At 35.9% G+C, this 15,688-nt stretch overlaps 1 protein-coding gene across 2 annotated transcripts; it reads left to right on the top strand.

Annotated features, from left to right (window-relative positions):
- Window positions 1-264: 264 nt before the first annotated feature.
- Window positions 265-7,316, top strand: LOC123557522 (uncharacterized). 2 transcript variants are annotated; one of them, XM_045349038.2, is made up of 3 exons: window positions 265-537; window positions 3,062-3,265; window positions 6,436-7,316. In XM_045349038.2, exons 1-3 carry the CDS (start codon window positions 324-326, stop codon window positions 6,966-6,968), a joined length of 951 nt encoding a protein of 316 aa, XP_045204973.2. In that variant the 5' UTR covers window positions 265-323; the 3' UTR covers window positions 6,969-7,316. The 2 variants fall into 2 exon arrangements, with proteins under 2 accessions (XP_045204973.2, XP_045204966.2); XM_045349031.2 differs by having other exon boundaries at window positions 265-684.
- The last annotated feature ends 8,372 nt before the right edge of the window (window positions 7,317-15,688 follow it).

Below are 15,688 nucleotides of genomic sequence, written 5' to 3'. Positions count from 1 at the left end.
TAAAAAAATGTATCGTGTATTTACGCTTCGAAAGAAAATGTAGCCTAACCAATCACAAAAAACACAAGTGTCATAACAGCTATTTCCAAATTTTCACAAATTCTATGTGGTGTGTGTTTTCTAATACCTAGTTACTAGTATATTCTTTGTGGTCTACATTTTGCAGATCCGCTATATAACTCTACTGTACTGGTCTGCACTCCGCTTGAAATCCCTTTGTGGTCTGCGTTTTACCCTGTGCTCTTCCACATTTCACGGACTTGCTAATCTCATACGACACCGTATCAACAATTCGCGAAAGGAAAGATTTTTGATTTTTTTAAATGGCTAGCAAAAGCATTGGCAAAAGGCCTATATTGGACATCAGATTTATTCACAAGGAGTTAAAAAAGCACAATGATACTATACGTAGTGGAATCAAAGGATTCGAAAATAATGATTCTCTTCTGTTTTTTGTCCGAATCTTGTCTTGCAATGGCGCCTACAGCAGCAGTTTTACCGATGCCTGGTGCGAAACTCAAGTCGATTTCTCAAAAGGTGTTTCTTACAGACATTTGTTTGACATTGGAATTTTAGAGCAGTTTTTGGAAACATGTGATTTACCCGCAAGTCTTGATGAGAACCTAAAATACTGTCTTTTACTGGCCTTCCAAACTTTGGCAGACTTTATGGATGATTATGAAGGTATGCATAATATGAATTTAAGGCACCACCTACCATGGGAATTTATCTTTTACATATCAACTTACAAAGAAATATTTCACACTCAAAAGAAAGTGAAACCTTGCTCTAAACACAGGCACGGGTCCAGTTTATATTTTTTTTTTTATGATTTTTTTCACACAAATAGATCTATACTTTATATATGTTAGTCAAATGAAAAAACAAATCGATGACAAAAAATCCGGTCACAATATCATATACATGGAAAAGGTGAACTATGCGAACGTAACGCTATGGGAAGCTACTCGGCAAACTTGTGGAACATTTCAAAATCGAAGTTTATACACTATTTATACAAATATTTCAAATATCCCCGACGATTTCAGCTGCCAAACAAAGTGATAAAAACCAGGAACACGTCCGCTATCCGGAATGAAATCACCGGGGATAACTGAAATATTTCGCTCGTAGAGACTTGTACTGTGTTTTTCAAAGCAATTTGTGGGGTCAGTTTAGTATTTATGGAAGGCTTTAAATGTTTCGAAGGTGCAATCATGCAGGTAGCGGCTGCAAGTGTATAAACATCGATTTTGAAATGTTCCACAAGTTTGCCGAGTAGCTTCCCATAGCGTTATGCTCGCGTAGTTCACCTTTTCAATGTATATGATACTGTGACCGGATTTTTTGTCATCGATTTTTTTTTTCATTTGACTAACATATAAAAGGTTAATTGTGTGAAAAAAAAGGATTTTTTATATTAAAAAAAAAAAAAAAGAAAAATAAATAAATAAATAAACACTGGACCCGTGCCTGTGGCTCTAAAGTTTACATTTAGCAGGCTGGTAACATTGCCTGATCGGGCTTTCGGCATAAAAACTAATATTTCTTGAAAGGAAGTGGCTATTCTTACGGTCCCTTAGGAATAGCCTTGCAGGCTATTCTTACGGCTCTCCCATAAGAACAGTGAAAAGCCTGCAAGTTGTTATTCCTAATGCAGTTTTTTTATTACAATACATAGTACTGAAGTCATTCAACTGATATATTTTCAACCGATTTCAGAAGTGAAGTGTAAACACACTTGGTCATTGTGTTACAAATAATTTGTCAGGTTTGAATGGCTGCAAACATGTCAAGCTGATGTGTGACAAACGTCTAATTCCTAACTAATTGTCTGTAAATGTTTCATGTATTACTGAAATAAAATATATTTAAACTAAGTATAAAAATAAATTAAAGGTCAATTAACATGTTTAGAGAGAGATTTGTGCTGTTTTGAAAAATGTGCATGCATATAAACGAAACATAGATGAATAATTCTTTAACTGGTTTAGTTGAAAACGCTTGGTAAATTTTTTTAGTGTTTCAGTATTAAAAACATGTGTATTAACATCTACATCTGTACAACCAACAATCTTTTTCTGTCAAATTTCACTTAAATAGGTATTTTACACTAACGACAAATTACAAAGAGCCGTAGAAATAGCAGCAGGCGGGCTTTTCACTATCCTTACAGGAGAGCCGTAAGAATAGCCTGTGAGGCTATTCCTACGGGACCGTAAGAATAGCCACTTCCTTCTTGTAAAATAATGAAGATATTTCTTTCATACTTGACCCATTAATTTTATTAAGCATAACATATAACACATATTAAAATAAAAATAACTCGGTTGCCTTGAGATTTGGTAGAATCATTTCCTCTTTTCAGATTTTTATGAAGCATAATTTTTGAAGTCCAAAAAAGATATGTTCTGATGCTAAGTTTAAAACAAACAAGAAATATCTTTAAAAATGATGGTCGTCGAATTGTAATAAGGAAAGTACAATATTTGCACCCATCAAAAAAAAATTATCTCACTGATGACTAAAATGAAGTTGGTTCCTAAAAAACTTAGCCTTTGTCAATGAGTTAGGTTTATCTGTTACCTATGTTTTAGGTTACTCCCTTTGTATAATTTGCTCAGACTACAGAGTGAAACCACCTCAGTAGCCTAGTGGTAGAGCGTCCACTTTGAGTGCTGGAGATTGTGGGTTCAATCCCCGGCCATGTCATACCAAAGATGTAAAAAATGGTACCAGCAGCTTCCTCGCTTGGTGCTCAGCATTAAGGAGATAGTGCTAGGACTGGTCAGCCCGGTGTCAGTATAATGTGACTGGATGGGGTATCATGCCATGTGTCTACGGCGTGATATTCCAGAGATGGCAGCACTATAAAGTTGGACATTGTGTTCACTGCTACAAGTAGACACCGTCGTTTATATGACTGAAAAATTGTTGAAAAAGACATTAAACCCGAACACACACACACACACACACACACACACACACGCACACATACTCAGAGTGAATGTGCCATGCAAGGCCCTATGAGACCTTTATGTTGTTGTTGTTGTTTTTTCAGAAACAGAGAAACTCATTATGAGGTATGCAAACTCAAAAATAAAAGAAGTTTATTGGACTGGAGTATTTGGAACACATGTTATTAAGAAACTGTCCAGTGCCAAGAAAATGACAATCAGTGATTGTGGTTATGAATTTGGTGCAGGTGCAGAAGAATGTTTATGTGGCTGTGGTGAAGAACTAGTTTATGGAGACACCAGTATGGGTAAGCTCAACTTCTATATCTTAAAAACAGTATTAAATGACTTAGAAACCCATGGGCAATTTTACAAATGAATAGGCCCTTGCCTAATTCCAATGAAACATAATAAGGTATAACTTGCATGAAACCATCACCTTAATCAAGAGCAAAAGTCTGTATGAATTATGGCCTAATGGTTAGCTTGACTGTATGAATCTGCTCTTGTAATACCACAGGCATCTGCATTGAGATATACTCTCAAAGTTTTCCAGCATGTTTTTATTTCAGAGTATCTCTTACACATGTGTATACTGTTCAAGGACACCATATGACCTCAGTTACTTTCTTGAACCAGCTATATCCTACCATGGATTCCAGAGTTACGGCCCCTTATTTTGTCTTTTCATGATAGAGGATTCATTTATGATTGATCTTCACCAAACTTGTAGTACACAGTCTATATCACCATAAAACCTCGGTTCTTTTCTCGAACCAGCTATATTCCACCTTGCCTTCCAGAGTGACAGCCCCTGAAAGGGCCAAAAAATTTGACTTGCCTGCAAGATAGAGGATTTCTTGAACCAGCTGTATCCTGCTATGGGTGCCAGAGTTACGGACCCTGAAAGGGCTAGAATTTGGCTACTTTTGTCTCGTCCGCACAATAGCGGTTTCACTTATGATTCAAATTTCAACCAAACTCACACAAACACCTTGAATCTCATTAAGGTCTCAGTTCCTAAACTAGAGATGCTTTTGAGAAAAGTGCATGTCTCCCACAACTGCTCCTATGAAAAATGTTAGTTTCTCTAGATGTTTTAGATGAGTGGATCAAATTAGATTGTCTGGATAAGTGGATCCAATCAGTAATTCAAGGGCCATTAATCAAAAGTGCCTGGGCGGATTTGGCTAGTTATCGAACTTGGGTAAGGTCTTATGGCCAAACACATTTTATTCAAGTTTGGTGAAGATCGGATGAGAAATGTTCGACTTAGAGAGCGGACAAGAGTAAACTGACAGATTTTTTCGGTAATTCAAGGGCGGTAACTCTGAAATGCCTGGACCGATTTGGCTAGTTATCGAACTTGGCCGAGGTCTCATGGTCAAACACATTTTGTTCAAGTTTGGTGAAGATCGGATGAGAAATGTTCGACTTAGAGTGCGGACAAGAGTAAAAAGGCCAATTTTTCAATAATTCAAGGGCCGTAACTCCAAAATGCCTTGACCGATTTGGCTAGTTATCGAACTTGGCTGAGGACTCATGGTCAAACACATTTTGTTCAAGTTTGGTGAAGATCGGATGAGAAATGTTTGATTAAGAGTGCGGACATGAGTAAAAAGGCCAATTTTTCGATAATTTAAGGGCCGTAACTCCAAAATGCCTGGACCGATTTGGCTAGGTATCAAACTTGGCCGAGGTCTCATGGTCAAACACATTTTGTTTAAGTTTGATGAAGATTGGATGAGAAATATTCGAATTAGAGTGCGGACAAGAGTAAAAAGACCAATTTTTGGTAATTCAAGGGCCATAACTTAAAGACGCCTGGACCGATTTGGCTAGTTATCGAACTTGGCCGAGGTCTTATGGTCAAACACATTTTGTTCAAGTTTGGTGAAAATCGGATGAGAAATATTCGACTTAGAGTGCGGACAAGCTTTGTGACAGACACACAGTCAGACACACACACACAGACTGGAGTAAATCAATATGTCTCCCATACCACTGTGTGGTGGGAGACATAATGAACTTCCAACATCTTCGTTCATTGTTTGACTTTTGGGCCATGGAACACAGGTGAGCGATTTAGGGCCATTATGGTCCTCTTGTTTGAAATTCAAAGCAAAACTACTAAGATTTGGAGAATCTTGTAACAAAGACATGCTCCACAAACAAAACAATTTTTAGCTCGACTATTCGAAGAATAAGTAGAGCTATCCTACTCACGTCGGTGTCGGCGTCACACCCTGGTTAAGTTTTTCGTACCTTATCACCAACATCATAATTAATATGACACAAGGTGTATATATAGCTCTGGCATCAATTTTTCATGAATTTTGCCCCCTTTTTCTTTAAGGTTTATTTCGATTATATCTCAATTATTACGAAATGCATTTGATTCAAACTTGAAGTAGTTCCACATCATCACCCACGTGATATGACACAAGATGCATAACTCTTGCACCAATATTTTATGAATTATGCCCCCCCACCCCGCCTTTGCTTAGAATTATACTAATATAACTATGTTGTTTATATGACTGAAAAATTGTTGAAAAAGACGTTAAAGCCAGAACACACACACACACACACACTAATAACTAAAGCGTTTTGATCTGCTTAATGCTATTGTGCAATATCTTTATCGACCCACCATTGGAGTCATTAAATACTCTATTGGCAGCTCCAGTTTCCTCAGATGTACCAAGTATCACTTTCCAGCATCGAAATAGTCGAGGGCGCTCACAGTCTCCTGTGACAGCTCTTGTTATTTGATCCTCATCAAACTTAGTGACATTATTTATGAGTGCTATATCTTTCTTAAGTTTATTATCAGCCTAATCATAACAGGCACTCCTGGATTATGGCCCTTGAATTACCAAATAAAAAAAGAGAAATTAGTCATGTCCAGACTTCAGTTCAAACAACTTTAATCCGATCCTCCTCACTTGTGTTTACCTGTCACAAATTTACAAGATCTTGACAAGATGAACTTTTGTGATTGCACTTCGTCTGTCTGTCAGTTGTCCATCCATCCACATGTCTTTTGTCCGTTAACGATAGCTTGTATAGACACTAGTGGTCACAATTTTGGCCTAATCTTCATGAGACTTGTTCACAATGTTCATCTCTACTAAATCTTGGTCAAGTGCAATATACGCTTATCTGGGGTCAAAAGATAGATAACTACAAACTAGATTTTATGTTAATTTTCACAAACTTAGCGTTAGTCTAAATGTTTGTCAGCATTAAACATGTTAAATCTAGGAGAATCCGAAATTTGGGTCAATGTAGGTCAGCTACATGTACTAGATCACTAGTTTCTTTTCTCAGTTGAGTGATAAGGACCCATTGAGTTCTCTTGTGAATATTTTTGATTGGTAGTTGGTGAGTAAACATTTTTACCCTTAACTATTTCAGCCCTGAATCTCAAAATTTTGTGGTATCACAATATATGATGCGTATGTTCTATTTGCAGGACATGCTGATGTTTGGCATGGCAGTGTTGACATACTTGTGCCTAACGTAGCAGTAAATGTAACACCAGATATTCCTGTTGCCGGTTTTGAAATGGAAACAGATAATCTTGAGAAATATAGACGCCAACTGATTCCCAAAGCCATTGTAACAAGTTGTTCTATGCATAGTTCTAAACCATTGATTGCAATTTCAAAATCAAATATGAAACTACTTCTTTATGACTTTGATTCTGACATTCTCTTTGAAAGTGAAGAGTTTTACTTCAAAGAAAGTCTTACAATTGTTACAATTTTAGGACTATGGCTTGCAATAAACAACGTAGTGTTTGGTTTGGACATTAATCCTGCTTTCAAAAAGACTGGATGTCAGTCAGGTTTCAAGGCATTTATTCAAGAGGCTAGAAAACTTGATATTTATGGAAACCAGATGCATTTATATGGGTGCAAAGAAGTCCCTAGGATAGGACGACCTATTTCTGAAATAATATCTGAAATCAGGCGAAACCGCATTTCCCTTGTGATGCCTGAATAATCTGGTGCTGATTTATTGTGTTGCCCTATTTTTTGGAATGGTCACTGGATTGTCTCTTGTAGACACACAGCTTGTTTGCTTTCTGGCATCCACTAGTCATTAGCGATCTTAGTAAAACTGCGGTTTTGAATTCAGCTACAAGATCTCAGATGAGTTCCAAATTAATGGAAAATTGGACAATTCAGCATGAAGTTAGTTACTGTCTAGGGATTTTCATTATCTTGCTTGTTTATTGTACACTTCTTGTGCAGAGCATAACTTCCAAAGTATAAAAGCTTCTTATACAGATAGGTATCATTGAAAAGTGTTGTGCATAAAAACGTGTATTAAAGAGGTGTATAGGTGGTAGCTCTAGTTATGTTGTTTCCCCCATCTGTCACAAAGTGACAGTGTGCTTTTGTAATAAATATTCATGGAAAAGAATGAAAGAAGTTTAATGAAATTCTACCAATTTGTTGGTTTGTTATGTACAAATTTATGGATTTTTAAACAAAGGGCAATAACTCTGAAGTTATTAAAGAGATCCGGACGAAATTATATGTGCTCAACCATATTATGGTGATCTAAATTCCGTTTAAGTTTGATAGTTCTAGGTCAAATATATCACAATTATGAAGCAGAAATTGCCATATTAAAATTTATAGTACCCTATATAGTAAACACTAGAAACTTCTAAGGGCCATAACTCTGGTGTTTCATGGGCAATCTGACTGAAACTTGACGGGCCATATAATCTCATAGTGATAAACATGTATATGAAGTTTCATTTAAACATTCCTAACCACTTCCTAGATAGGCTGCGGACGGACGGACAACACCAAAATTATATCCCTTCAACTTTGTCTGGGGATAACAGATTAACCAACAGGCAGAATTTCATTAAACTTCTTTCATTGTTTTCCATGAACATTTATTATCAACATGTTAAGTTGTGCACCCACACCCGGCAACCCCAACTGCCCTCGTCACATCTCCTCCCCACCCCGAACCCCATAGTTTTTAGCTCACCTGAGCACAAAGTGCTCAAGGAGAGCTTTTGTGATCGCCCTGTGTCCGGCGTCCATCAATTTGTCAGTCGTCTGTCGTTAACAATTTGACTGTTAACACTCTAGAGGTCACAGTTTTGGCCTAATCTTAATGAAACTTGGTCAGAATGTTACCATTAATAAAATCTTGGACGAATTCTATATTGGGTCATCTGGGGTAAAAACTAGGTCAAATCAAAGGAAAGGTTTGTTAACACTCTAGAGGTCACAATTTTGACCCAATCTTAATGAAACTTGGCCAGAATGTTACCCTCAATGAAATCTTGGATGACTTCGAAATAGGTCATCTGGGGTCAAAAACTAGGTCACCAGGTCAAATCAAAGGAAAAGCTTGTTAACACTCTAAAGGTCACAATTTTGACTCGATCTTAATGAAACTTGGTCAGAATGTTACCCTCAATAAAATCTTGGACTAGTTTGATATTGGGTCATCTGGGTTTAAAGACTAGGTCACCAGGTCAAACCAAAGGAAAAGCTTGTTAACACTCTAGAGGTCACAAATTTGGCCCAATCTTAATGAAGCTTGGTCAGAATGTTACACTCAAAAAAGTCTTGGACAAGTTTGATATCAGGTCATCTGGGTTCAAAAACTAGGTCACCATGTCAAATCAGAGGAAAAGCTTGTTAACGCTCCAGAAATCACAATGTTTGCCCAATGAATGAAACTTGGTCAGAATATTACCCTCAATAAAATCTTGGGCAAGTTCAATATTGGGTCATCTTGGGTCAGAAACTAGGTCACCAGGTTAAATTAAAGGAAAAGCTTGTTAACACTGTAGAGGTGACAATTTTGGCCCAGTCTTAATGAAACTTGGTCAGAATGTACCCTCAGTAAAATCTTGGACGAGTTTGATATTGGGTTATCTGGGGTCAAAAACTAGGTCACCAGGTCAGATAAAAAGAAAAGCTTGTTAACACTGTAGAGGCCACATTTTTATTTGCTTAAAACGGGACGTATTATGGGAACGCCCCTGGCAGGCGGATGGGCGGGCGGGCGGCGTCCACAGACATTGTCCGGAGCATATCTTCTACATGCATGGAGGGATTTTGATGAAACTTGGCACAGTTGTTCACCATCATGAGACAGAGTGTCATGCGCAAGAACCAGGTCCCTAGGTCTAAGGTCAAGGTCACACTTAGAGGTCAAAGGTCATATTCAAGAATGACTTTGTCCGGAGCATATCTTCTTCATGCATGGAGGGATTTTGATGAAAGTTGGCACAATTGTTCATCATCATGAGATGGAGTGTCATGCGCAAAAATCAGGTCCCTGGGTCTAAGGTCAAGGTCACACTTAGAGGCCAAAGGATACAAGAATGAAAAATTCAAGAATGACTTTGTCCGGAGCATATCTTCTTCATGCATGGAAGGATTTTGATGTAGCTTGGCACAGTTGTTCACCATAATGAGAGGGAGTGTCTTGCGCAAGAACCAGGTCCCTAGGTCTAAGGTCAAGGTCACACTTAGAGGTCAAAGGATACAAGAATGAAAACTGTCCGGAGCATATCTTCTTCATGCATGAAAGGACTTTGATGTAGCTTAGCACAATTGTTCACCATCATGAGACGGAGTGTCTTGCGCAAGAACCAGGTCCCTAGAGGTAAGGTCAAGGTCACACTTAGAGGTCAAGGATACAAGAATGAAAACTTTGTCCGGAGCATTTCTTCTTCATGCATTGAGGGATTTTGATACAACTTGGCACAAATGTTCACAAGCATGAGACGGAGTGTCCTGGGCAAGAACCAGGTCCCTAGGTCTAAGGTCAAGGTCACACTTAGAGGCCAAAGGTCAGATACAAGAATGACTTTGTCCGGAGCATTTCTACTTCATGCATGGAGGGATTTTGATGTAACTTGGCACAATTGTACACCATCATGAGACGGAGTGTCATGCACTGGTCCCTTCTTTTGAATTACTTCCCTTTGCTGTTACTATAAATAGCTTATATTGTAACTTTTTCATTACAAGTCGTAGGGAAAAATCGAGACCACTTTTCTGTAGTACAACATGCATGTTACATCCAATTCTGAGGTGTATTTTGAGCTATCTCTACCTGGTAAGGATTTTTGTGTGGACTTGTAATTATTTTTTATTTTTTTTTTTTTTTTTTTTTCACTTTAAAGATTAACTTCCCTTAGTTGTTACTATAAATAACTTACATTGTAACTTTTTTATAACTGACCGTAGGGAAAAGCCAAGACCACTTTTCTGTGGTACAACATTGATGTTACTTTCAAATTTTGGGTGTATTTTAAGGTATCTCTACCTGGTAAGGATTTTTTTTGTGGACTTAGAAAAATAAAAGAATTACAATAATTTCTAAAAAAAAACAACATTGTAAACAACTTGTAATAGTCCTTCGGAAGGGGGGTATTTAAATATATTTAGTACTTGTATTCCTGAATACAAAAACGTTTTTTTCTCCCTGTTGTTAATATGCAAAATAAAAAGTAAGGGTAGATTTCCCGGAAGTACATAACACAGCCGCAGAGCAATGCATCGTTAAATAGGCCCGCGACAAAAAGGAACTGTAACGGAAAAATATAGTAAACGGGTTGCTTCAAAAATCCAACAACAAGTACATTTAAGTTGTATGCAAGGCTGCCCTGTGTCATTTATTTGGTTAAGAACGAAACTGTAAAATTGTGGTTCTGCAGTTTTTTTAGTGTTATAGAACACAGTTAACATAGCTAACACAATGAGTAAAGGATGTAAGATTTTTTTTTTACTAAGAATTACGTATTTTAAACTGTCTGGCACTTTGATAGTTTAATGTGCTCTACTGATATTTGATGCTCAGAGGTCATTTAAAACTAGATCTCTATTGGTCATTGTTTTATACGAGAGGCTTGATTAAACAATTAAACATTGAATCTTCAAACCTTATGGAACGCCGGGGGTTTTTTTTGGGGTTTTTTTGCGATACAGCTGGCACTCTGTAGATATATATTGAGAAATGTTTTGGCCTGAATTCCTCATTCATTATTTCATATGATTTATTCAAACTTTCAGCAATGGTCAATATTGATATCTAGTTGTGCATAACGGTTTTTGTGCCCCTCAATTTCCTGGATAATGGTCCTGTGTTGTCAACGATGTCCGGGCGAAGGCATGAATCACATTGTTGAAAGCTCTAGTAAAGTATTTCAATATAGTCAGGGAATGTGACCAGTTGAGCTAAAAGTTATGTCATACATGAAAGGGCAATATAGTTAGTTTTGCTTAAAACAATAACTCAGAATTAAGAAATACATATTTCATAGATCTACTTGTAAATCATGTAGAATGGAGTAATATTTCTTACATTAAAGCGTAAAGGCATAATAAAAAAGCACGTAATTCACCCATAAGGCTGAATGGTCACACATACATCCGTAACAATTTCTGGTCTGTATAACTTCTGGCCGCAGGAAATCTTTCGACTTGTTCAGCATTATTGGAATTTACTTTCTAGAGTTTACGGCAAAATTTTGTGATAGAACGATCGGTACTCAGATCTAATCTTCTACTAATATATGAACATTATTTTTTGTTGCGGACACGCATACGAATCCCAGCAGGTGGAATTGACATAAAACACAACATTGCCTTTCCCTTTAAGGGAATGCACTTTATGCTACGTGTATGTATGGTATTTAAAAATGTGACAGCCCAAGATTGCAAATTAAAGTCGGTATTATATTACATTTATAAAAACCTAAAGATTGTAGTGAAAACAAGTGCATTCTGGTCTAAGTTCATGGTGAACGCATCAGTTCAAAGAAGTTAAATTTTAGTAATAAGAACGTTATCAAAAGTCAATATTAGACTTAAAAAAGTCAGCCATATTTTATAAGCTTATTTTAGACAGCTGTCATTTGAGGTGACTCGCTACTTTCGGCACCATCTCAGATTGTGCTAATTTTCAGTATACAAGAACGGAAATACATCCCTTTCAAATGGCGCATTTTAAAAACAAATATCTGACAAAATTTTGACGTTGAAGCATCCGCTGGCGGCAACAGTAATTTTGTGTCTTTTTAGCGTTAATCACTCATTATTTTGACAATTTTTATCCAATTTTGCCGGTAAATTTTACATAGGTTCATCTAGTTTTTAATAAACTTTTATTAAATTGAAACGATTATTCGGTGCAACCAACTGTAAAACCTGTTTAGACGTCAGAAAATTTTGATAAAATAGCAAAACAGCATGATTTTAAACGGTGATTTTTCTCGTATTTCCACATTTTGTGCAACATTTATAAAAAAAAATCAATTAACGCCAAAACAGATGTGAATGGATTTCCCGTATGTTCTTTATGTTTAATCATTTATAAATATCCTTTTAGTTTAAATGTAAACAAGCGGTGTGTGGCAACGTTAAATGTCGCAACACCGCTAAATGTTAATCGTATTTTATTACAATTTCTTTTCATATAGAATGATACTCCTGTAATATTGTATCCTAATGACTGTCCTTAAGCTGCTTCAAAATACACAACAACATCTTAAACTGAGCCGTGCCATGAGAAAACCAACATAGTGGCTTTGCGACCAGCATGGATCCAAACCAGCCTGCGCATCCTCGCAGTCTGGTCAGGAGCCATGCTGTTCGCTTCCAAAACCTATTGCAATTCGAGAAACTGTTAGCGAACAGCATGGATCCTGAACAGACTGCACGGATGCGCATGCTGGTTTGGATCCATGCTGGTCGCAAACACACTACGTTGGTTTTCCCATAGCGCGGCTCATTTATACATATTTTTATTCAAAAAAGCATGAAATATTTACAATATAACAATTCAGGAATTGGACAGAAAGCTATAATAGCTTACTGTGTCCTCTCTCCTTTAATTATGACATCAAATTACATGTTTTTTCATGGCACAATTATTTACCAATTAATAAAGGTATTATCTGAAATATATAGAAATAATAAATAATTTCATGTTTACTATTTTTGCAACTTTTCCATAGAATTCTGGTGTTCTTTAATAAATACATATTTTTCTCCATGATGATGGTCACGATAATACTTAATATTCACTGCTTTCAACAAAATACGCGAGGAATTCTGCAACTGTCAAAAAGTCCAAGGTGGACGTGCGAGATATTTCTTGCGAACATTTATATCTTGTGTATTTTTAAGCCAGCGAGAGATTATATATATTTTCAAGTAAGTTTTACATTGCTTGTGTGATTATAGTCTGGGTCCGGATCTACAATGATGATGATAAAAATATATACAGGTGCGTAGTAGTTTGGGCTGAAGGGGATGGGGGTTGCAGACCCCAAGTGTCTGTGAGTGATAGTGTTTTACAGAGAAAGTATTAACGTATTCACAGTTTACAAAGTAATTATGTTCTACTGATAAAATAATTACGTAAAATAATGTAGATGATGAGCGTAAAAATGCTTTAAATCATTGTTGTTTCGTTCTTTAAATGCAAAATACAAAAGTTTAGACAAATTGTTCAATATCTGAGTATTTGATGCAGACATTAAATTTTGAAACTTTTGTACTGTTGGCCAACGACAATAATATGGTTTCAAATATTTGCGACGTACATTGTAATACTTCGGACAAACTAACAAAAAGTGGAATTCATTTTCTACTACATTTAAATTGCATTTTGTACAAAGTCTGTTTTCACGTGTAACATTCTCATATCGTCCGGTTTATATTGCTGAATTATGTGACGATAATCTAAATTTTGTAAGTGAAATTCGAAATTTGTTAATTTTTACTTTTATAAGATATTCTTCTGTTTCAAAAGAATGTTTATAAATACTGTATGATAATAGTCTACTAGAATTATTAACACTGCCGTACAACTCTTTCTTATAAATGTCGAGTATTCTACTTTTTATTTGCAGAAAATTTACTGTTAAATGTTCTTGATTAATCCACAGATTAATGCATTATGTGCAATTTAAATTGATTTTTCGAATGGTTTAAAAATACTTAATTAAAGTTCGTTAATTAGTTAAATTAGTTAATTAAATCTTATCGGGTATCCGTTGACCATTTTAAGTGGCGATGAACATGTACATGTTTTTGCCGAATAAACTTTGATTGGAATTGACTTGACCTGACTTGATAAAACAAATTATGGAACATCCCGTGGGTTTCAATACTTGTATAATTTTTGTTACTGCTTGTGGAATTACACCACTTGGTGGATGCATGTAAGTATTGAAAGTCTTTCCAGATCTGGTATCCACAGCAGCTAGCTGAATCATATTTGTATTAAATCCTGAAAACAATATTATGAATTAAAATTTCATCTATTTTATATATATATTTGTTCACAAAGGGAAAAATAGTTGAGCCTAATTGAGGTTTGACTGCGATTTTTTTTTTCGCATCTTGTAACTCTAGCAAGCCTTAGCCGTTCGTTTTTATCAATATTACCGAATCGGACAGCAGTTACTTTTACCGGCGTTTATTTATATTCCTGTTTCATCCATGTTGTGAGGACACATAATACACTGCAGAAATAATTGTCTTTCTACCTGTATGTATTGTGTAGATTCTCCATAGATGACGACCTTTCCTAATTTGGCATAATTATCAAGATTATCAATAACTTCATGTATCGTCAACTGTTGATATATCCATGTATTGTCAACTATTGATATATATCCGTGTGTAGTCAACTATTGATATATTCGTGTTTAGTCAGTTATTGATATATTCATGTACTGTCAACTATTGATATCTTCGTGTATTGTCAGCTATTAATATCTTCTGCATTGTCAATTAATAGTATGTTCGTGTATTGTCAGCTATTGATATCTTCTTTGTTATCAACTACTGGTATGTTCGTGTTTAGTAAACTATTGATATCTTCATGTATTGTCCACCATTGATATCTTCATGTATTGTCAACTATTCATATCTTCATGTATTGTCAACTATTGATATCTTCGTGTGTTGTCTGCTTTTCATTTCGTCGTTTATTGTCAAGAATGCACGGCTCACCGAGAATCTAGTCATTATTACAAAGAATTTTTTACCGTCATGGACTAATGTACTGTTTCCGTATTACTCGTATAACTGCTATAACTAGCTATATTTTTAGTGACACAGGGCGATTTTCTTTACCAAAAGTAGGAGTCTTTGGTAGAATCTTTTGCTTTTAATGGTTTGTTCTGTGGAACAGTCTCCCTCAACATCTTAGGTGTATTGAATCTACCCACACGTTCAAGCATGCCATCAAATCACATTTAACGGCCAGTTAAATTCATTTTAGTCACTCCTATAATTAGCTTTTGAATCTTTTTTAATATTTAATTATGAGAATCTTAGTTCAACGATTTTTTTCTCAAAGTTATTTATACTTTTTTTTACTCTACTGCAGTACTGATTTCATTTTAACAATATCAATGCTTTCATTTTTACTAGATTAATACCTTCACTATGATAATATCAATGATAGTTTTGAAGTTTCACTGACAAATTCTGTGATTTCGTGTCTCAATAACGTGGTAAAAACTTTGACTGTAATATATGTGATCTCAATTGCATTTCTGAATTATGTAAATTTGTGCAATACGCCTACTGAATTTATAATTATAACATGACTTTCTGTGACATACCTCCAACATCAGAGACCACAATGGAAATAAGAGGAATCTTTTCCTCATTTTTTGTAATATCCCTTGTATTGGTGAGCATTACCTGGCTTTT

The sequence above is a fragment of the Mercenaria mercenaria genome, chromosome 15 (assembly GCF_021730395.1).
Source record: "Mercenaria mercenaria strain notata chromosome 15, MADL_Memer_1, whole genome shotgun sequence".
In the NCBI taxonomy this organism is placed as follows: Eukaryota; Metazoa; Mollusca; class Bivalvia; order Venerida; family Veneridae; genus Mercenaria; species Mercenaria mercenaria.
Note: the sequence above shows the minus strand (reverse complement) of the source record. Positions and strands in the feature narration are given on the sequence as shown.